The sequence below is a fragment of the Anas acuta genome, chromosome 10 (assembly GCF_963932015.1).
Source record: "Anas acuta chromosome 10, bAnaAcu1.1, whole genome shotgun sequence".
Classification (NCBI taxonomy): Eukaryota; Metazoa; Chordata; class Aves; order Anseriformes; family Anatidae; genus Anas; species Anas acuta.
This window is the reverse complement of record NC_088988.1, coordinates 19,761,563-19,785,342: the sequence shown is the minus strand read 5'-3', so window position 1 is coordinate 19,785,342 and position 23,780 is coordinate 19,761,563. Positions and strand designations below refer to the sequence as shown.

The following is a 23,780-nucleotide window of genomic DNA, read 5'->3' as shown; positions in this document are numbered from 1 at the left end:
GGTGCTATGATGTTTGTTCCTAGGCAGCAGAATTCTGTAGCACTCAAAGCCACTGCCAAGACAAAACCAGCTCTCCAAAGGCTTTTATAATATATTCTCTCCTATATGCAAAGTGCTTATGGAGTTTAAGAAATTGTAGTAAATACTGATTGCAGGATGAGCTGAGTTTTGCTTTGCATGTGAGTACAATAGGACACCCTAAGTTTACAGCTACCAGTATTGTAAATTGGACAAGTTAATTAGCCTTTCAGTTTCCCATCTGTAAAATGATGATAATAGTACCTACATCACAGGGGGGTTGTAAGACATAATAAATGGATGAATGTACAGCACTTTCATCTCCTCAAATGAAGGGCTCTATTAAAGTTCAAGATCATTATTTTTTCATTAGAATTGTGCATTTATTACAAAAATGTAATAATTGTATACCATACAAAAATTTAAGATAATTGGGAAATTGATTTACTTACAATACTTATTAGAGAATAAATGTAAATATTTAATTACATTTTAAGTAGAGTTGGAATTTAGTCAAAATGTTTTTGCAAAAATTGGAAACTTTATTAAAGGCTTATTGTTATTTTCCAGCAAGCTCCTACAGCTTTGTACCTCTTCAGACTAGTATTAGTGATGTTTAAAACTGCCAGGTTCCTTCCAATACACAAGTTATAGTTATGATGGAATCCTTTCTACCAAAACTGACAGGGAAACATGGATTTTCATTTTTTCCTCTAAAATGTAGAGGAAAAATGTGATGATCTATCTATATTGTTAAAGATACCCCTTAAATTTAATCTTTTAGCTGTAAGGAATACAAAACAAAGAAAAAACAGAACAACAGAAACACAGCAATGAATACCTGTTGTGTCATGGCTGTATAAAATGTGGACATATGTTTTCATTCCTTGGGATTGCAAGCTAAGTTTACCCTCTGGGATCTCTCTCCTGACATGTATGCATCAGGCTTCTGCTGATGCTAATGAAAGTTATATTGTACATATCAAAGCGAGCATACAAACATATTTCTTCTGTCAGCTGGCAGAGTGCCCATGCTTCTCTGAACAAAAGATACATCCTCCTTCCAAAGACAAAAGAGATTTTTTCAAGAAATTTAGCTTCATTAACAGAATGGTGATTCTAAAACATCACAGCATGAGATCAAGTCTTCTCTTTAGGTTCCCTTTTTTTTGGACTAGTCTGTCTCCCACATGACTCCCATTAAAAGCAGACATAACTTTAGACATAACGTTGACCTCCTAGAGAAGGGGTTGTTTAGACCCTATAACAACCTTGGCATTCTTCTGCTTATATCCCTTTTCCTTCTAAGTATGCTGACAAAGTTTCAATCTATAAAAATCCTTTCAGGTGTCTCTTTATTGTGGGCAGCACTACTTTTTCAAAGTCCACATTTATACATGTGATTTAATGTCCTGAGTATTTGGACTTCCATCAAAAACAATGGTTCCATCCCAAACAATGTCCAGAAAGTAGGAGCATTCAAGGATTTATATATATTTTTCCTCTACACACTCATTCACCATTAGCATATTTTGATGTATTTATCAAGTAAACCATTGATCTGGTTTAACTGATAAGTTCTTAGCATAACTAATCAGTTCCATCTTATGGCCTCTTTATTATGAAAAATGCCATATTAAAAAAAAAATAAAGAAAGATTTAGATATTAGTAATATCAGTGTGCTTAAATTGACACATTTTCCACTTTTGTGTATTTAGGACTGTTGTCAGGCCTTTCACAGGTCTGATCATTGCCTAGAAGACTTAGTGATTGTTGTACCAACAAATATTTTCTAATACAGTTGCCACCAACTTCATTTTCACTCAACCTGTAAGCTAGAAAGGCTGGTGTGTAAGCAATGAACATTTGCCGGTGCTTTCATGCCATAAGCAAGCACTGTCAAGTAGTCAGTTGAAAACTACAATCAATATACTAATAAGCATCTTTCTGTGATGATAATTATTTTTAAGAAACTGAATGAGTTGCCAAAATCACATTCATTTCTTTATGAAAATATAATGTGTTACCAGAATGCTTGTTGGCTTGGTTTCTACGCATTCGTGTCCTAAAACTGCAGTGACTGGGACTCTGAGGGGCCTTAAGATGAATAAAAGGACTGTTAAGTGAGAACTACTTCATTTAGACCTTGCTTATAGTACTGAAGTAATGCCATACACAGTCTTTGTATGACAAAACCTTAATGAGTTGGTGTAATACCTCAAAACATGCAATGAATACTGTAGACAGCACTTTCACTGTCAGTATTTCATTTAACACCACTGTAACACTTAACAGAAGGAACAGGCTGTAATTTGGACCTGTATTATTACATATAAACTCTAAGTGAAGAATTTAGGGACCAGAAGCAAAGGAAAGCTGATGTTAAAGCCTGGAAATGTGATTGATCACCAGTTCTCTATCATTCTTTGTGCTGAAAGTATTTGTCTAGCAGCATTAAGCATCTGCTTGCCTGTTTCACACAGATGCTGTAAATAGAATTTGACCTTTTGTTCAGAAAGTGTTTGAATATTTAATGTAAAAAATATTAAGTTATCAGGCAGTCTCTTTTGGGAAGAGTGTTGAATTTTTATACAGCCCAAGTTCTTGACGTACTTTGGAGCATGAATAACTTTAGAGCAGAACAAAGGAGGCAGTGCTAATGTGTAGTAACTCCAGAAGTAAATAACAGCTGTTCAAGAAGACTTCTATTAAATACATATTAATTAATTTGAAGTGCATCACTTAAATATGTGAAGAGATTATCTTGTGTTAATTTACATTAAAACACACAGCACTTGTTAGCCTCATTACAGTATCCTAAGTGTATCCTAAGCTATCACCTCATCCTACATTGAATGTTTTGTTGGGTGTTGATTGCTTTCGATTTGCCCTTTTAAAATGTCAGATAGTGGCCTCCCTTTCTTGTTAGATTTCTTCTTTCTCACACATTTTGCTCTTGCCTAGTTGCTACACTTACTTGTGTCCATTATGTGCTGAGCAGGAAAGAACAGATCATGAAAATGTAATAGAAGTTACCCACAGCTCAGTTCCCTTATGTGCCCACCCAAATGTCATGCATGGTTCTCATTGTTGACTTATGAACTAGCATTAATTTTTTTAGTGTTATTAATCACTAATGGACCTAATAAGATAAATGTTTTGTTTTGTTTCAACCTATTTCAGTGGTGAAAATACTTAGGCTTGTAAGATTTACAGATAATGTCTAGAGTTTTTCTTCCCTGTGTCATCTAGGCAGCTGGTCCAGCTGCTGAGCTGTTGTTTGTGTTACTAGAATGTCACCTAATTCTTTTGACTCCCTGGTTACAAGTTGGATTTCTTGTTTTTATTTTTAAGTTCTTGTTTCCTGCACCTATCCTAGCAAAATTCTCACTGACAGAAAACCAAGGAATGTAAAGGACTTGCAAGCTGAAAGGAGAAGGAAACTAAAATTTTTGGCTGTAGCAAAATCTTGACGTCCATGACAAATTGCTACAGAGCATGATTCTCTCAAGAGAAGTGAATGGGGATGTTTATTCCTCTTGACTGTAGTTTCAGGTTGTTTGCTGCCTCTTCAGTTAAGATTTCATGCGTTTGCACCTGGACTATGTTTCCAAGATCATCTCTGCTGGTATGTGTGCTTAGGGAGACATGTTTTGCTAAATGAAAGCTGAAGTTTTCCAGGATAATTATGGCAATAAGAAGTGATATCTATAGTGAAATCTGGGCTTGGAATTCATGGCCCTTTGGTTTAGGAGCATATTTAGAGATGGTATATATGTCTTCAAAAATAAACCACTAAAGATTTGCATTACAAAAGCTTCACTTTCAGCACCTTTGCCCTAACATTCAGGCACTGTTTACTATGCTGAAGCAATTTCTGCTCTATAAACTAGAGACGGGGAGAATTGGTTTTAGCTTGTGTGATGTTATAAGCGTGACATCCCAGAGCTGGCATTGTATGTGTCGTAAAGACAAAGAAGTGGTACTTAGATGTTGAGTTTAGAAACAGAACTGCCTCTCTTGGTTTTGTTTGTTTGTTTTGCTTTTGTTTGTTTTCTTATGCATTTGCAATGCTAATCTGTGAAGCCTAAATGATAAAATGTTCAGAAAGGGTGAAGAACTGGGCTTAGATATTCTTTTTGTGGCCTAATAAATATGCCATGGTGTATAGTAGAATTGAACCTCCCTCCCACTCCATTTTATGGTCCCTGCTGCAGAAATACTGTCAGAATTTTAAATCCTTCTGAGAGATACTGAACTGGGTTTCCTCCATAGAGATGTCAGGGAAAGTTACCCAATTAATTCCTTGTTTTTATAACAACCAGTGCTTGTACTGGGGTTTGTTTGTGTTGAGGTATCATGGAACTTTACTCCATTTGTTTCTACTCTTAATCATCATTATGACAACTAATGACAACTGTTATGTGATCCTTTGAACACTTGTTCACATTCAGAGAACTGTTGTATACCTGCAGTGAAAAGAGACAATGGAGGCAGCAGGTAAAATGAAAGTAAGGCTAAAAGGTTTTTGGAGAAATGCTGAGGCAAATACGTGCTTCCCCCCCTTTCCCCCCCCCCCATTTTTTTTTTTTTTAAACCCTCATTATTTAAAAATGCATAGATAACTGGGGGGGGGGGGGGGGGTGAGAGTGACACTTCTGCAATACAAACAGGGAAGTCCCTCATATGAGGCAAAAGGTTTGTAATTCACAACATACTTTGTCTCTTTCCATATAGTTTGAAGCTTCAAAAGTAGTAAGGTAGTAAAGGTAAGGAGGGCCTGGAGTGTTGCTTGTTAAACACTTGAGAGTGTGCAAAGGTGTGAGGTTAATTTTCATGATTAAAAATTTATCGATTTTATTAAGAGATGGGTTTCTTTCAAGATGTCACAAAGTGATTTCACTGATTTGGGCTGAAACTGCTACTCACTTTCTGCATTTTAACTTCCTTCTTTCCTGTCACTGTCAAGTTTTCACTGTTTCACAAAGTAAATTGAGTGTCAGACAGCAAGCCTTATGTTTCACGACTTCTTTTTTCCAGTGGAAATCACTCTCTGAAATGAATGGGAGAGAGATGCTGCTTGATTGAGTGCAATGTTGATTTACTCGGTGTTCCTCTGCTATTAAATCCGTTGTAGCTATTTAATTGTTTTTGAAAACATCTTTGCTGGTAGCAGCAGAATGATGAACAGATGAAAATTTCAAGAAAAAGAGGTGACAAGAGGGTACACAACCCATTTTCTTTAAAAGAAGCACAGGTTAGAATTAGTGCCAGGTTAAGCAGAAGAAATTCCTATTTTGTCTGTTATCCATAGTTCTTGAATCCTTCTCCATTGATTCATCTCTCTTTGATCTCCCTTTTGAATATTAAAATGCATGTGCAACTTCTTTTGTCCTGCTGCCTTTGCAAAGGAAGATGGAATATCTAATGTAGGGGGTAGGAGCTGATGAATCTGCTGGTGTTTAGGACCTTTTTATTGCTTTGCAAACAGCATTAAGTGTAAAAGTGTAAGTTCAGTGTAAAATAAACTTTAAATATTTAAATTTGCCAAATTGGACATGAAATTAAGTGTTCAAGATGGTAGTTAGACTTGGAATTGTTTGACTTTGTGATGCAGCTAGTGTATTGGCTGTGCCATGTCTTACTGCTATCGGAATGAGGTCACAAAACAGAGGAGATTAAAAACATGTTTCATACAAATGTAGGAGGAATCCCAAATTCATCAGTAAACAAGGACAAAAAGGAAGGCAGTACATTAAGGGCAAGAAAAGATGCTTAAGTTTCCTGCAGTTCCTGCATCATTGTTTATTCCAGCTTCCTGCTTTTTCATTTTGCTTCTCAAGCCTTTCTTGTGCATATACATAGATTATAGTATACAGAAGACTAAGAATAAGCTGAAGGCAGAAAATGACTTAATGAAGACATTCTTGTGATAGAGAAAAGATTCTGTTGTCCACAGATGCGCAAAGAAAAATAGAAAAGCAGCTGCCCTTAGAAATGGAGTAAAAGTAGTAATAAGTGCTACGTCATGATGCTTTAGTCAAAATCTGAACTGTTGAATGTCTTTCCATGAGAGAATCTGTACTTTTGTACAGGCACATAACCAAGAGGAGAAACAATACGCTTCTGCTGGAAAAATACTGATGGTCTCATGTCTTAGATACTGTTCTGAATAGCGCTGAATTTTTGCTCAACTTTCAGCTGGAGAATAAGGATAAAAGGGAATAGCTTTCAACTGTTCTGTTATGAATGACAATATTAATAACCAATTTCTTGTCAAAAGCATTGGTTTCCTCAAGACCAAGCTTAAGATGTATAATCATGCTCTGGCATCTTCCAGAGAAAAATTCTGAAGGGCACAAAGGCCCCATGTCACTAGCTTCCTTCTCTCCTCTGTAGTCAGTTTGTTTTCTGAAAGCCTTTGGACAGAGTCAGCAGAAAGGTAATGAAAGAAACTTATGTGGCTATTGTTTGACAGGTGAGATGAAGTGGAGGTCAGATACAGCAATCAAGGGGAGGTTTTCTGGGTCTCCTGGCCTGCAGAATTAAAAAGTAAAACAAAAAATAACCACACAAACAAAAAAACAGGTCTGTAGTTGGTCAATAATGAGTTATCATATTAGAGTACCCACACCACAGCCGTGAGGTGGTGAGTACTGGAGTTTTGATAAATGGAGATGGCTTATTTTACTCTGCAATAGGCCCCCATGCAATTTTGCTCTTCTGTGAAAACTGTCAACTGAAGCATTAATGAGAGCAAGTGCAGCTGGTGGCATTTGGGCTGTGAAAATTGGTTTGTAATACTTTACTAATAGTAATTTGGGATCTTAAATAATTTTGACTAATATTTCAGTTGAGCACTGAAAACCTTCAAGTTTCTGGAAATAAGGGTTGTTTTGTTTCGTTTTTTATACAGTCTTTGTCAGAGGATTCCTCTGAAGCACTAGCCATGGCTGCAGCGACATATGTGGTGAAATAGATCAGTGGTCCAATCTGCTGTGACAACTCCTATGTAACTAAAAATAGGAAAAATAGAAGAGAAAATTTGTAGGGCTGGTAGTGGCTTGTATTTTTCAATAATTTATCAAGATTCGAGAGCACAGATTTCCTTTGGGAAATATTAGTTCTTAGGTTTACAAAGTGCCTCAGTTGTAAATACCCATAAAAATGACAATTTGGTAGGTCGTATTTATTCTTAAGCGGGTCAAAGGACATTAGCGTATTCCTCCTATATAAATCTGTCAAGTACAGAATTTCTTTATGTTCCCAAATCACAAAAGCGCCTCTTACAGTCAAGGAGAAAATGTCATATTATTGCCAATCAAGGACAACAAGCAAGCATATCGATCTTTACCCAATAACTTTTGCCCTGCTTGCTAAGTTTTTATCACTGTAACTGGACATATCAAGGGACTGGATTTAATATATACATATAGTGCTGATTTATTACAGGAGGAGAAATACAGTCTGGCCTTACTCCTCGCTCAATATTTTAACAGTTATTTTGTCCCTTGCATGGAAGCTGGCTATGACTTTTCCTACAGATAAGGTGCATAACTTTCAGAGATCCCTGGATGTGCACAAATCTTCAGCTTCCATAGGTATGTCAAGTGTTACATGTGCACGTGCATTCTGCGTGTGGTGGTCTTAGTCTTGAGTCTTGATTTTAAGAGCTTGTATATGTGCAAGTCTGTAGAGGGGTTGCTATTTGTTTTGTAGTGGCATAAATCAGAATTTTTCTGGGGAGAGGAGAGATGAGATCAGAGAGCACACAGATGTAAAGGCATGAGCCTGGTCTCGGGCTGTGCTGGCCCTCATTTCGTTATGTGGGACTGCGTATGTAAAGCCTTATGTAAAGGGGCTGTTTACCAGCCATAGGTACTGGAATGTAGCAGCATGCTAGCATTGTCCTTCTTGGTCCTTCTGTTAGTGAAGCTTCATGTTTTTTGTCACTTTTTATTGGTAACTGCAGAGGATTTGGCCTATTCCACCCACAAAGCATTTCTGAAAAGTGAAGGACAGAAAAACTCACAAAAAATAAAACACACAACTGAAGGGAAGGATCTTCACCACAGAATTGTGGAACAGTTGAGGTTGGAAGGAGCATCATTTAGTCCAACCTGGCTCAAAGCAGAGTCAACTTGAACAGAGTACTCAGGATCTTCTCACAACAGGTTTTGAATATCTGCAAGGAAGGAGACTCCACCACCTCTCTGGACAACTTGTTCCAGTGCTTCAGTCTTCGAGGATAAGCTTCTGAGTTAGAAACAGGCTATGTAAGTCAGCAGAAGCATTTATCTGCTCATTTTTTTATGATAAATGTATGAAGTCAGTATCCTCAAGAGCAGCTAGCTCTCCTCTGTTGTTTTATGGCTAGGCAGTTCTGCTGCTTTTTTCTTTTTCTTCTTAATATCTGGGCAAAAGGCATGAGTTTTGGTTGTTCTTTGGCTTCTTAAGAAAGCAACCCCTCTGTGGAATAAATGGGTGCAGAAGTAGCTGATGGATTTCTCATTTGTGTTCAAAATAATGTGGAGAGAGCTAGTAAGGTGATACCCCACTTTATTTTTCAATGGAGCAAGTAGAGGGACTTGTGTTGAGTTTCCCCAGATGTGTCCTTCCCCTGCCAGAAATTTTGTCAAGAGCTTATCTTCAAGGACTGTGTAAGTTAGTCAAGTTTTCCAGGTGTTTAGTAATCCCAGATTTTCCTCGTCATGGGAGCAGATCGTTTCTACAGTGCACGTATCACAAATCTGACATTGGAAGTGCCCACAGCACTGCACGTGGTGTGCACACTCACAGTAAATGAGACGTGGTCGGGGTTTCTGTGCATGTGCTCTACTGTTTAGTTTCACAAGCACAACAAATTGGATGTGTCGCAGATATTTTGTGTTTCCTGTGCATGTTCAAACCATCTGTGCAACACATGTACCACAGGTCTGACGATGCTTTAAGGGTTGGACATGATGCCTACATGACACAGCTCCTGGTGATACATTTCAGGATAGGAAATTTAGAACAGGATAATGGAGAGCACAGAAATAACGCCTTTCACTGGGACCCTCTAGGAAGAATGCTCCCATTAGAAGAAGCTGCTTTTTGGTTCTTCCATCTCTTGACTTGAGAGGTAACTATACAGTAAGTCTTATCCTGTTTTCCATGTGCTTTGCTACTGCACAAGCTTTGAAAGGATCTCAAACACGGTGGTTTTTGATTTGGAGGGAAGGGAGTGTCTTGGCTAGAACATATTCTGTTCACCTTTGTTAATATAAGCCAGAAGAGGGGAGAGACAGAGTGAGCAAGCTGGTAGTAAAGAGACAGGGAAATATGACCCAGGGTGCCTGTTACCTGTTTCCTGGGTCAGGTGGAAATGTAGAGCTTTGTCAGCCTTCTTCAAATCATCTTGCAGAATCAGGCCCAGAACTGAGAAAGTTACGCTGATCCCATGAAATTCTCACCTTTCCGGCTAAGTACAGAAAGCTGTACTTGCTAGATCAGTGATGAATCATGACTTCCTTCCCTCCAAAGAGCCTTGGGCTTTTTCTCCCCTCCAAACATTTAACTTACTTGCAGGGCTGACAGAAAAGCAGTAGACTTTTTTTTCAAATATCCATTTGCCTTCCCATTTATCTACTTTGATCTAAAATATAGAACCTGATGGATGCCCTAGGTAAATCAAACATTTTCTGTCTGCCAAAACGGTTTTGCAAATGCTTATTTCATGCCATTACCATTTTTCTGTTTCTAGTAGTAAATCAAAAAGTATCACCCATTCATCCACTTTAAAAGTAATGCCTTTTCTTTGCATAATTACACATACCCAGTGGAGATCTGTATGCACAGTAAATCTATTCCTTTAAAAGGTTTCGCCTTAAGTACCACAGTGACATAAATTGGTGTAGAGCAAATTTATTTATTTAATAGGTTTATTCTTTTAACTGATCTGGTAACTGTTATACTTCCATTGTTTGATTTGGGTGGGGAAGGCTTTTAATAACGTATCAGATTTAATTCTGCAGCAGATGTTTATGTAATAAGGTCTTACTCTTTACAGGATTTGTAGTAATTGATCTGTATGTGTAATTTATTCTCACTACAAGTTTGTTCTTAACTGGTGTTCAGGGGGTCTTCACTGTGTCTCTAGTAGATCCTTGAGAATTAAATAGTTTAACAAATGTAATGAGCAAACCTGAAAGAAGTACAAATAGGGAACTGTATGTATTTGGACATTACCTCACCAAATGCATAAGTAACATAAATTTGGTATTAAAAGTGAGAAATTGCCACAAACAAATGTATTCTGGTAACAAGCACCCTGGACAGTATTTTGGCAAAGTAAAAATTTTAAAAATGGATCTCTTCATCATTCTCATGTAAACTTGTTCATTTTTATCAGTCATGCTTGTAGCTCTCAGGGGTGTAAAACCTAAAGCAGACAAGCCCAGCTGGTGGGATCCTGAGAGTGTAATGAATTTTTTTTTAGCAGATCCAAGTTGATTTTTAGGCTTAATAGAGTTATTTTTGATTTCCCTGTGAGTGAAATTGTAAGAAGCATATTTAAATAAATAAATAAAATAGGGAACTTTACCAGAACAACAAAGGTAGCAAAACACCAGAGCCTAATTGTAGCTGAGCACATAAACATATCCTGAGTGCATTTGAAATTGTGGTTACAGTGCACTCCTGCAAATATTTACATAGACGTTCAATTTAATGCACACAGAAGTCTTGAGACATGCACTGGGTCTAAGAATATACAAGATTGTAGGTTAGGTTGTGACATGAGTTAAGTCATGGAGAACTGAACAAAACTTGTAGTGTAACTGTTTTTCTGTGGATGTACTTTCTGTGGCACTGGAAGTGAAAGCGAAACTTCAGTTGGCTGCATTTATTTAGGTTATGCATTAAAAACACTCAAAACATTCTGGGGAGAGGATGGTTCACAGTAAAGTTTCGAGTCTTGTATCTCAGTTAATTAGGGTAATTTTATGAATATAATCAAAATATTCAACCCTATGATTTTTCACTATTCATTTCACAATGTTATCGCTTCACAGCAGTATTGGAAAGAGTAACAAATGCTGGGAAGGAAGGTGGTGGCGTGGGGAAGCAGGGAAAATACCCCATGTGAGTGTTAAGGAGCAGATTCAGTAGTGGTGTGTTGACTTTGTCTGTTTTACATATTCTGAATATCTGCCTGATTCTTGTTTTAGACCAATTCTAGCCATTGCATTTCATGCCTAATACTGATGTGTTATGGTAAATCACAGGTTCTCTTTAGTGTTTAGGTGTATGCATAAATATGCATGCAGCCTAGCCCAGCTGTTTCAGCGAACCTGAGCAACATATTTCCAGAGAGATGCATACACTGAGTAGGAAGAAAAAACACTTTTAGCTAGTTTATAGTTGTTCCTGATAATTTTAATGGCAGGATTGTGTGATCTTTTTGCTTGTGATAGGAGAGACTGTCTTAGTAAGTGACAAAGATGCCTCTTTGAATCCTGTGTCCAAGAATGCGGTCAGGGGAGCTGCTAACTGGGAGCACTGGGGGCTGCAGCCTCCCCTGATGGAAACAGCCTCCCCTCTGTTATGGGGTTGAGAATCAGAGGAGCCACCTTAAAGGGTGAGAGAGTACCTCAGCTTCCAGACTGGCTCAATCTTTGTCTTCCCATGCTGTTTGCATCGATGCTAATCAATGTTAATTATGGTAGTGGGGCTTGTGATGTACTCATTATAAGACCCATCCTACTTTTCTGTGCTTCTACAGTCTGTAACACAATAGAGCCCTGATTGGGGTTCCCTAGATGCTACAAATAGTAATACAAGTAGTTGTTATGAATACATGGTTCATGGTGCAAGACTACCAAGCCCAGTTCCTGCAGCCTACTGAAGCATTGCTTGGCGTTTCTGTCCACGTCACCCGGTATGCCATAGTGAGCGATGTGCCTGATAGCTGGGACATCAGTGCAGGAAGCCATTTGAGCTTGTGTGTGTTTAAGTAGGTGCTTGTTTTTAAGCTTGTACTTGTATTTGTGGTTGTTGGTGTAAATATACTTGAAGTTAAGCCCGTGCTTTAACACTTGTTTGACTCAAGATCCTTATTCCACTAGGTTCCCATTGCACTACCGCTCCGTTAACAGTGCCAAAAGCTGATGGCCACTGCGGGGTGGTGTGCCAGGATATTTGTTTCTTTCTCAAGTCGGAGGTTAGGTACAAGAGCTGGGAGATGCTTCCAGCTTAGAGCTGAGCTAGTTGCATGCAGGTTGTAGCATGGGTGCCCACCTCCTGCTGGGCCCAGAGCAGGTGGAAGCCAGGAGCCAGGAGCTGGCACTTCCTCTTCTCAAGGGCCTGCAGTCACCTTCCTGGCCGCCGTTGCTCCATGCTGGGCACCCTGGTACTGAGCTGCTCTCTGACAGGCACAGACCTTGTGATGGATTTGGTTCAGTTGGGCTGTTAGCCTCGCTGTGAATTTCAGAGCTACTGTTTATATGCATTAATTGGTTTAAATAATACTATTAAGCCCTTGACTCTGCAGTCCCAGGTGTTACCCTCTTGAATTCCAGTGACTGAAACAGACTCATAAATCTTTATCAAAGAAAGTTTTCCACAAACAGACCCTTATTGCTTGTTTGTTTTTGTTTTGTTTTGTTTTTTCTTTTATATATATATATATATATATTTATATATATATAAAGGTATACTGGTTCTACTCCCATTTTTTTTCACTTCCCACTGGATGGCATGCCTGGTTCATAGTTACCTGTGTGTGGTTTAGGTGATTCAATTTAACTCTCTCATTTAACTCTCTCTCAAACTAACTCTCATTAGTTGTCTGTTGCATACAGCAGTGTGCTTACCAAGCTTGTGTAACAAAAATGGTTTAAATTGTTAATGTCTGTTACCTCTCTTGACTGTCTATGTTGTTTTTAAAAGGAATTTGAGTCAGTGTTGAGTTGTTTCTGTGTTTGTAATTAACTTAAAATATTTAGTATAGTAGCTAGATTTTTCCCTGTTAACAACTGTGCTTTACTGAAATTTCATGATCTACAGCACACCCTAGTGATATCTGGAAATCATGAAGTTAGATCCAGTCAATTTTACTTGCTCTGCGGTGATACAAAACTTAGGAGTCCACTAAGCCAAGTTCACAGAAGTAAATGCCTCCATATCCAAAATGGGAAGAGGTTTAATTCCTTGGCTTATCAACAAAAAGTAGCCTGGTATATTCCTCTGTGGAAAGAGCATCTGTATAATGAGTTCCTTTGGATTTCAATCTGGAGTGTTGGACGCATTTTGACAACAGACCATGGGGAAAAGCAGATAGTTGAGAAGAGAGAACAGTTGTTGGGGGGTTTCTTTGAAACTGGAGAGAGCATGGAAGGAGAGATCGGATGTGAATACAAACAGCATGGAGGAAACCTGCAGGCAGTCTTTGCAGGTCAGAAGTCCGAAAGAGCTTTTAGTATCTTATAACCAAAACATTACAAATTATGATAGATATTCAGTTGCTTCTTTTGCAGAAGGTTAGATCACTTGTGGTTTTTTTTCGGATGATGGTACCTCTATTTAGTTTTCAGTGGCTAGCAGGCCCCATGTGACCCTGCACAGGAATGTGTACCTACTCAACTTTTAAGGTGATCTTGCACTCAGTTTCTCCTGGATTAGCATCTGTATTTCACTAATTTGATTTCTTCTTAACTGAATGCACAGAATGCTAAGGGTTCTGAATTGGCAGCTTGTTGACCCTCTGAGAGCATGAGAAGAGAAAGCAAGGTTGAGAAGGACTCTAAGGTGTTTATTTATATAGCCAAGAAGGAAAGCAAATATTTATTGGAGGTGAAATCGAATTGATAATGTATGGATAACACTGAATGTCAGTGAAAACAGTAAGAGTATCAGAGAAAAGAGTGTAGGTTTTTAAGTTAATGGTTGTTGAAGTTAAACCTCATGAATTCTCAAAGGGAAGCAGAATTCATCAGAGACAAGAGTTAACATTACTGTAACCTCCCAAGGTGTGAAAGCTGGAGAGCATCCATTGCAGATGCTGTCAAGCACTCCAGGAGGCTCGTGCCCAGTCCACTACACCTGTAGACTTGCTGTTGTTACCTCTGTGTGCCTAAGCTCCAAACAGCTAAGCTATCTCAGGAAAAGCAGTAGGGTTGGCCAGGGAGCACTGCATGCCAGCGAATGAGCAGCCCTGAGGCTGTTCTGATTTTCACGAGGGGTCATGAAACCCTGACAAATGCAACGTACCACATCCCGGTACCCTTGACCAGCTTGCAGCTGCAGCTTGGCTCAACTGAAATATCTGCTCCTGTACCGCTGTTAGATCCACAGAGCACTGATTGCCTGTGCAAGGCATACACAAAAAACCTGTAGTATTTGGGGGAAAGTATTCTGAAAGACCTCTGCATTTCACTCTTGTCAGGTAATCCAAACAATAAAGGAAATGAGTGTTTTGTTTTATGTAGATAAAAACAAAAAGTTTGCAATAATTTATGGTATTTATTTAAATGACATGCAAATTACTTTGTGAAACTTAGGGGGGAAAGCGGCACAACTGAAACAGCACAATTGTTTCCAAGAATGCCTTGCATTCATTTCAAATCCACATACAATATTTCATTCATGCTTAATTATTTCCCCCATGCTAGTCTAAGCATTACTAGTTCCCTTTGTCTTTTTGCTTTTGCATGCAGTGTGATTAGCAAAACTGCTTGTGCTCTACCAACTTCTGCACATATGGGGTTTAGCCTCATTGTTTGAGGGGTGGAGCAACAAGCAATATGAACACTCATGCTGCCAAATTTGGCACACATGAGCCCTCCAAAGTATACAGATATCACCCGTTTCATTTAAATCCCTGTCCATATTTTGCATTGCTACCAGAACAGCAACTCCATTGTCTGGGTGTATTATTTGAAGCAGCTTTTCTCCCATTGTTTGTGTACTGTAATCCTTGAGGTTTCTGTAGTCATCATGAGCAGCTTACTTGAAAGAAATCACTTAGCTCTCACAGATCACTCTCTGAACCTGCTGGCAAAGGAACAGGCCATGACTAAAGCATGAGACCTGTGATCTTTCTGAAGAAAATCTCTTCAGTCGAGTTTATAATTTGTTGCTTTCATGGGGCTCTGTTCTCAGGGTTTGGACTCAGTGTTATCTTTTCGTCCCCCATGGATTTTTTTTCTACAAGGCATTATGGGAACGTAAGCTGGAAAAAAAAAAAAAAAAAAAAAAAAAAAAGAGTAATGCTTGCTGTGGATGTGTACCCTAACAACATTTTACACACGTTTCAAATACTGGCAAAGGGAGACATCTACCGTTTGACAGAAATTAAGGATAGTTGTTTATTCTAATTGCGGCAAAATCTTAGCCGTTTATTCTTCCATGGTATAGAGATTGGCATATCCTGCTGTGAGTCTTTTCAATAGACTTGAGAACTTAATGCTTAGGGTAGAATAAAAGGTCCCCTGGAACTTATCACAGAAAAGGAAGGGGCTGCTCAGTTCTTTCCCTTTCTATCATTCAGTCATTTGCATGGTTGGTGCCGTCTGCGCCAGTGGCACTTGCATCTCAAGGCTGTGTGTATGCACACTCTTGTAGGTAAAGGAATTTGGCACAAGCCCCTTATAAATTTTTTGTCCATTAAAGGTCTTGAATGCACATCATTTTACTCCTGAGACAGCTATTTATGAGATTTTGAAGACTGGTTCCCAAAATGAGGCCTGCAGAAAGCCAGCAAAGGGCTTCTTTATAGTTTGTAAAGAATGGGTGTACTCCAGTTCTTTTTGTTTTCAAAGTCTAGATCACATCCTAGAACAACTATAAATACAGTATAAATGCTGCTTTTCATTTAGCTTAGCTATAGCTCTTTAGACAATCTTGTAGCCACCGAGGCATTATGTGATCCCAAATGGTGACACCCTTGTGACTGCAAGTAAAGGAGAGGTAGCTGAAGAGACAGTATTAAAACATAATGTGCTCAACTGTGCCAAGTCTGAAAATTCCATTTTAAGACATTTGAGTATTTCCAAAGGCTTCTGGAAGCTTTGAATCTGGTCTATCATAGTACAGAGGGATTCAAATTCATCTTTCCATCATGTTGCCTCCAAAAAGTCACATGAGAAAACAAAATCAGAGAGTGCAATTGGTGTCAGCTGGCCTCTTCTCTTCCTCCTCAGTGAATCTGAGCCCCTCTCCTCTTGCCTGTCACATTGTCAGAATTCAGACCCAGGAAGGCTTGAGATAACTGTTCTGTGTTCCCAGAAGAACAGGAAGCTTTGTCCAACAGCTATGTGGATGTCGGGCTCTCTTTCAGCACCTGTGACGTTGGTATAAATTTGGAAGTGAAGTTAGCCATGGACCCTTCACTCTGATGGGACTTATAATCAGTTAAAATTTTACTCTTTGTGTCCCTGAAGTACTGTATATTTATGGCCAGAATTTTATGTAGCCAGACATTTACTATTCTCAGGCTCCACAAGCACTGAGTTACAATATGGATTGCTTTACTACTGAATAGTATCAACCATGGAAATCTCACTGATGTCATTCCAGACTCCTTCAAATACGATCCTTCCATCCTTGATACTAGAATGCTTTATTCTTACCTGCATTTACTGTACACATTTTAGATCTGATTTTGAACTTTGTCTGCCTTTTGTGCCCTTTAGTTAGAGGTATGGAGAAACCTCAGATATGTAAATTCAGAAGAAAATAAAAAAAGTGGAGGGAAGTGGTGGTAGGAGATTCTCTTATTTAGTTCCTCACAGATATTTTGTGTAGCTCATTTTTACCAGGATTTTCCTTGCACTTCAGTGTTCAGGCATGCTATAACATATGAACATAGAAACTAATTTCGGGACACTGACTTTTACATTCATATTCACTGTAGCTTTTTCTGAAAACATTACAGAATGGCTACTCTGTGCCAGTAAATGCAATTATTGAATTAGGCTGCTGAGGAGGAAAAAACAAAAAAAACAAAAAAAAAAAAAACCACCACACAACCACAGCATAAATGATTATTATAGTGAGTCTAGAAGAGCAGAAGATAGGTGTACTGTTTGCAGTTAAGGAAACATACTTTAATTATCTGTAACAGCTTGGATAGCACTAGCTAGCGATGTATACTTTATTCCAAAGCACTAGCCTGTATTTTTGGATCATCCTTCAAGAATGAGATGATACGAGGTAATTAATAGTGTTTTGTGACCTTCTGCACCGGTAGTCCATCGTTTTGGCATTGAAACTGATTATGCCCAACTTGTCACTTCATCACTTGCGAGTATGTGCAGAGAGACCAAAGAAGCACCTCTTAGAGCAGCAGTGGAATGATTTAGTTCAGACACACTTCTCCACATTCACCCTGTTTCCTACAAGCTGATGAGGCAAACCTTCTTTTTGCTTAATGTCACATAAGGTACACTGAAAGGCTGTGAAGTGACAGATGTTCTGTAACTTCACTTCATATGCAAAAACCTGTTATATCGTTTATTTGCATTCAATTAGAAGTCAGACCCTGATGAATATCTAATGTAGGAAATGGGGAAAAGATTTGCCATCAAGCATATGCTTTGCTTGTAGTGGATCTCTGTAGCCTCCTATTGTGTCTTCCTGTAGTGAATTGGGTAAAATTGTCATTTTTACTATATTATTTACACCTGCACGCACTGAGATGAAGAGTGCTAATAGGTGAAAATTGGAGTTAGGTTACTGCTTTTCGAATTTCTTTTTACTTTTGTCATTACACAGAGCTCTGGAGAAAGCATGATTCCTTTTAAACAGCCATTCTGTAGCTGCAGAATTTCCCTTACAGGAAAAGCCGGGCTCTGTTCAAGTGCTAATGCATTGCTTTTATTTATTTATTTTCTCTTTCGGTATAGGTTGTGCCTCGTTTTGTGAAGTTCACAATTTCTTGGTAATCCAGAATGTAATATGAAGAAGTTAAAATACTAAGTGTGGTGTTTTCAAGAAGGGAAGATTCAAATTATAATATGAAGAGAAGTAGCAGACTCCTTTAGAACAGATTCTTGTTCCTGTGACCCTTCAGAGCATGCATGTGGTGGTTCTGTATTTATCTAGAGAGAGATACAGGTTGTGTGGAACCCCAGACATTAGACAGAGCTGAGCTGGGAGGAACTGATACAAACCTCTTGCCCTTCCAAGCTTGGATATGGTCAGAAACCTGCTTTGTTACATCTCCTGTCCCCTTTCTTCTCTGTGACCACTCCCTCCCATTGCACATTCTAAGGAATGCACAGAATTTCTTCCATTTTCTTCTTTCCTACGTGCTTTGATGAAATAACATTGTGAATTAAGCCGTCCTCACCAGTATACAAGTTAATGCGTTGGCACAGAAGGGGAATCTCACTGCACGTTTTTAGGTGCTTTACAGACTAAGGCACGTTGATCTATATTACTTGCACATACCTCATGTTTTGTAGATTTGTTTCCTGACATTGTAATAGTGAGAAATTTAGAGATTGCATGGGATAAAAAAGTGCAACTACATGAAACTACAAGTCTGCCACGGACAGTTGCCTAACCCTTGTATTTTCTCAGGGAATCTCTGGCACAGAAGAAAGTTTAGAGAACCAGTGTCTTCAACTATTTTTCCCCCTCCTAACAAGATTAAGTGCCTCAATTTACAAATCTGCCATGGTTTCCCGAGAAGGTAATAGGTATTTCAGATAATTGTATCAGGTATTTCAGGACAATTCCTCCAGCACTGAGCCTGTTCCTGATGGACATTTTCTCTAGACCCTGTACAGAGCAGGCAGGAAGCCAGAATGAATCAGTCTGTTGGTAGCAACGGCCAATCTCCAGCTGAAATCATTCCTGGCCCCCCTTTGGCCTATCTCCGAGTATGTCAAAAGCTGCAAATTAGGGGATTTTTCTTTTCCTGTTTCTTTTTAGGAGTACAGAGTTCCTGGTAACCTGAAGAAGAAAAAGGCACAAAACATCCTGCTAAAGGAAATTAAATAGTGAGTGGATGCTGATAAAAGGCAAAGGGAACCAGTATAGGAATAGAAATGCCATCTACTACTTATAAGAGCCTAGCATACTGTGGAAAACACAGTGAGATCCTTGGCAGGATCCAAGCTGCAGCAGGACTTCCTTGAACTGCTCTCACTCTACCACCTCCTAGAATTTAAAAGGCATATGGATGTTTATCTCAGGTGCTAGTTATTTCTTCTGTTGAAATGGACATAAACACATGCTGGAATTACAGTGACAGGTATATGTTATTCACAATCCGGTAAGAGACGATACAGCCGGCAGAGCTATCTCTTTCATTCAAGATCATGGTTTCCCAAAGGGCACGTGTGGACCGAACCCCTGAGGTGGCTAGGTGGTCGGGTAGCCACCAGATGGAGCCAGCTGGGCAGTAAACGTGGTCAGGAGAAAATCTCTTGCGGGTCTTCCTGCTTCAGTAAGACTAAAAATAGTAGTTTTCTGCATGGTTACATAGCAAAAACTCACAGAACGCTTGGCAGACTGTGTGGTGTGTGGATTCATGTCTGTAGGTTAATGCTCACCAAAAAAACAGGCACACCATCAGATACTGGCTGGTAACTATGTGCAGAAGGAAATCTGTGTCCAACTGATTACAGTGGCCAACTCCCATTGATTTTAACAGAGTCAAAATTTCTTGGAGAGTGTACTGTGATTTACAGTACCACTTAGAGGATACATTTTGCACAATTATCTCACATTTTCATTATAGTAACTTCTAGCATAGAAAAAAAATGGCATAATATCTGCTGATGTAGTCCTAATAAATTATTAGTGTTTATCCTTACTTTGAGTTCTGACTTAATAATTCAGTTCAGGATAGACTTATAAAAATTCCCCCCTTCAGTGGTCAGCAGGCTTCATTGCTCTTAATTTTGCTCCTAGGAAAGAAGGGGGAACTTTAGCAAATGTACGCGGCATTTTGGTTCTTTGTTCATTTTAGGGATTACATTCGCTTTTTACATCCAAATCATAAAAATCAGGAGCACCAGCAGACCTGTAACATTTTGAGTTGTTAAACGGAGAGTTATTTTATGTGATCATATAAAGCATGGGGAGGTTAAAAAGTCCCCAGTGCAACCACAGGAAAGAGACTAGAATTGTAAGTGATGTGCTTTCCTCTTCGCATCCTGCTTTTGCATCTTCTCAACGAGGAATTGAGGGGAGATGGCTGACTTTAAATCAGAGATGAAATCGTAGCAAAGACTTAGCTGACAAGAAAACAAAACCCTCACAGTAATCTATTCTTGTAAAACAGCTTTTTTAACGTTAGGCAGCGACCTTTTTAGGATTGTGCTGGTGTTCAGACGCAGCGTGGTGTTTGCAGAGCCCGTACGGGACAGCTGTTGGGCCCTGCCCCAGCCCCTCACGGCTGCGGGTGGTGCCTCAGAGCCTGGCGCCCCGCGCGGCCCCGGGCTGCTGCCTGGCCCTGCTGAGCGGGGCACGGAAACACCCGGGGGGGGCTGCTCGCAGCGGGGGTGCCCTGATGGCGTTGTTCTGGCCAGACCCGGGCCTCCTTTTTCCTCAGTAGCTCAGCCGGGGCTGGGGCCGCCCGCTGCTCGGCGCTCCCCCGGGCTCCGCGCTCGCCCTTGACGAAAGCCGGGGCGTCGCCAGGGCCGAGCACAGCCCCGGGCGGCTGCGGCGGGGCGCCGAGGAGAGGGTGGGGAAGGAGGGACCGGGCCTGGGGCTGCTCCGCTCCGCTCCCCGCCCCTCCGCCGGGGTCGCCGCCGCGGGCCGCGCTCCTCCCCCGCCGACTCCTCCTGCGGGCCCGGGGCCGCCGGCCGAGGTAGGAAGCCCGGGGCCGGGAGCCTGAGCGGGCCCGAGGGAGGAGCCGCGGCCGGGGGGGGCTCGGCGGCCGCACGGCCTCTGCCAGCGGGGCGAGCCTGCGGGGGGGGCTGGGGGAGGTGGGCGCAAGGTGGAGGCGCGGCGACGGGGACGGGGCCGGGGCCGGGGCCGAGGCGGGCCCCTGGGGGCTGTGTCACCTCCGTGTCACCGCCGGGCCGCGTCCTTCCGAGCGCCCTTCGCGGCGCAGCGCCCGGCACCGGCTCCGCAGGAGAACTGAAACGCAAAGAAACGCCAGGCGTGGCTGCGGGCGTGCTGTGCTCAGCCTGGCGCGCTGAGTGACTGCGTGTGCTTGGTGCTTTTGCAGGGAGTCGGAGGAAGCATCTTTAAAGCTGGACCGAATCCAGAAGGTACGGCTGTAGCGGGCCGCCCCAGGTGTCTGCAAGGCTCAGCGGCTCCCCGAGCGTCTGCCGTTTTTCCTTTCCTTTTGGCTTCAGTGCAGCTAGGTGATGCAAGGGGCCTGTAACTCCTGAATCTGTTCTCTGAAATGGAAAACCTAGCTGGGAAACGAAATCAGTTTCTGCTCAATTGGTAGATTAAAAAAGACGATTGGGTAGGGCTGGCGTTTCTTAAGTGATAAGGAACTTGTGGCCAGCCGATACTTAGTCATATAGCAAGCTCCGACATCCTATAGGAACCTGATGCTTCACCTTTGGGTTTCTTTGATCACAAAAAGTTATTTCATGTGTGTTAGAATTACGTTGGTTTAGGAAAAGAAGCCAGTTTGACTGCGGGTGGGTGGGGGACACATTATGGTGCTCTTGCTTGCAGGTGAGCAAGAGGCTGAATTAGGCTGGAAAAAAGGAACAGATGATGCAGGAAAGAAAGGACGGGTAGAAAGTTTGTATTTGTTGGTTAGTGATACCCACGAGGTTGACTATCTGAGGTAACAATCTCATTTTTCAAATGCAGAATTCTTCATTTTTAGGAATATGCTGTGGCAGAACAGGGTGTTTTCAACTTCTGGTAAATTCTGAGATTCCTGAAGCATTCTGGCATTAAGTCCTCTCAGATGGAGAGCCACAGGTTTGGGTAGATGCTAACCACTGTTGCAGGTCTATCCACCCAGGTAGTTAGAGATTCTCTAGCATTTCATTTGACTTCCAACCAAATATTTAAACCTTAAAATAGTTATACTTTCCTTTATCTCTTCACAAAAACCTGTGTATCCTGTGGCCTAGCCATAAAGCATGCAGTAAGTGCTAGGAAAGTTGAGAGGAAACCAATTGCAAAGCAGCTTTTCAGATGAAGAATAAATTGGCTTGCTGTAAGAGAAAATGTAAGGGAGAGGGAAAATCTGAAGTACTTGCTGAACCTGGCCTTGAGAGCTCATCAAGAGCCCGGCTTACTTTAGGTGTCAGAAAAACTAGCCTCATGTAGTTAGCTTTGATCCTCAGCAAGATCTGTATTGTGCTGCCCTGTCAGTGCTGCAAAGCCTTCATATTGAAGAACTTTGCATGAGAAATTCTTTGGTTTAGCCCAAAGAGAAGAAGCAAATTCAGCACTCTGGCCATTGTCTGAGGTTGTGCTGAGCTGGTGCAGGACACACGGAAGTCGGTTTCCTTCTCGTTGGGAGAAAGAACTGGATTCTGCACCAGTTACAGGTTTAGAGAGCTGGTGTAGATGTTATTCTGGGTGGAAACTGGTTACTTGTTGCTATGTTAAAAAGAAATACTTTTCTTCTTGTTTTTCAACATTACCAGACTAGTGTGCTTTCTACAAGTTGTTTGTTTTGTTTTTGTTTTCTTGCTGCTCCGGGAAGAACAGAGCAGCCATTTGTTTATTACTTTGAGCTTGGATTTTATTGAGTGACATGATGGAAGCAGAGCGTGTTACTTTGTCACCAACCAACACACCCTGTTACTCTCATACACTGATGTGTCCTAAGCCTGACCAAAAAAAAAAAAAAAAAAAGCTACTGTGGTAAAATTAGGAACTGTGATGTTTTATTTAGGCTGGCATGAAGACGAATGAAGTAGTGAGAGGAATGCAACTATTTGACGAATTTCCTGCTGTGTGTCTATGGAGCTGTAGAGCATATTTGCTCCCTTTCCCAAAGAACACGTTTTTGTTCGCTGTCAGCAGTGCTTGGGTACTGCAGACATTCAGATAATTTGGAGCCAGCCATTTTAGTGCAAAAGAAACCTTTCACTTTCACAATAGCTACGTTTTAATATGGAAGTCTGTGATAGTGCTTCATGTAAACTTTGCACTGGGGAGAGCTGTTCAAGAAAGACCCACGGTTGGCTCGGGCTGAGGAGCTATGACATGCTGTGTGCGGTAAAATCTGTTCTAGAGACTGGAAAATCAAATGCTTGACTATGAGATGGGGCAAAGTTGCATGTGCAACAATGCCTCTGTGCCTTCGGGGTGTGTGTGATTATATTTTTAATCATGTTATGTGCTTTCTTTCTTTCCTCCTGCAAGACCTTTCCTGATGTGTAGTGCAGAAGGAAAGGTATTTGTGTCAGGAGCAAGCTTGTTCTTACTGTTCAGTGCCGAGTCCTATTGCCTTATTTACTGAACGCTCCATGGACTCTGCTGTTTGTTTTGAGTTGCATAATTTCTTCTCTTCATGGGTTTTTCTCTGATCCCAGTGCTCTGAAGCACAGTGTTTCACTGGTATTGAGCTTACTTTTGCAATATGAGAGGAGGATATTTTTAGTATCTGTCCTCCTAGTATTAAAGTATTTGTAAAGCTGACAGTATCTTATTGCTGTACCAAACTCAAAACCAAAGATTTATTTTTCAGTGTTTGTTGTTCTCAAACACTGTATGTAAACAGAGCGGTGGTTGAGTTTGGTCATTGTTGTGAGGGATCAGGATTTTTGCAGATAATCTTTTCTAGATTGTAGGTTGGGTGTCTGGAAAATTTAGAATAGTAACTTATTTCTAAGAAGTG

General features: G+C 40.6%; 2 protein-coding genes across 4 annotated transcripts in view; both read left to right on the top strand.

Moving 5' to 3' along the window:
* Positions 1-23,780, top strand: part of LOC137861849 (uncharacterized protein F13E9.13, mitochondrial-like) — a 49,458-nt gene that overhangs the window by 24,328 nt on the left and 1,350 nt on the right. The window contains exon 7 of one of the 2 annotated variants that reach the window (XM_068693403.1): positions 3,374-5,029. The exons of the other annotated variant lie outside the window; for it this stretch is intronic. Coding sequence (XP_068549504.1) covers positions 3,374-3,492 — 119 coding nt within the window. The 3' untranslated portion in view covers positions 3,493-5,029. Of the gene's footprint in view, positions 1-3,373; positions 5,030-23,780 lie in introns of those variants that run through there. 2 annotated transcript variants of the gene reach the window in all.
* The window catches only part of LOC137861856 (protein C19orf12 homolog), a 33,513-nt gene continuing 30,495 nt past the window's right edge, over positions 20,763-23,780 (top strand). Inside the window, exons 1-2 of one of the 2 annotated variants that reach the window (XM_068693415.1) lie at positions 20,763-20,822; positions 21,186-21,253. The gene's annotated coding sequence lies outside the window, so the exon portion shown is untranslated. The other variant, XM_068693416.1, reaches the window with a different exon arrangement.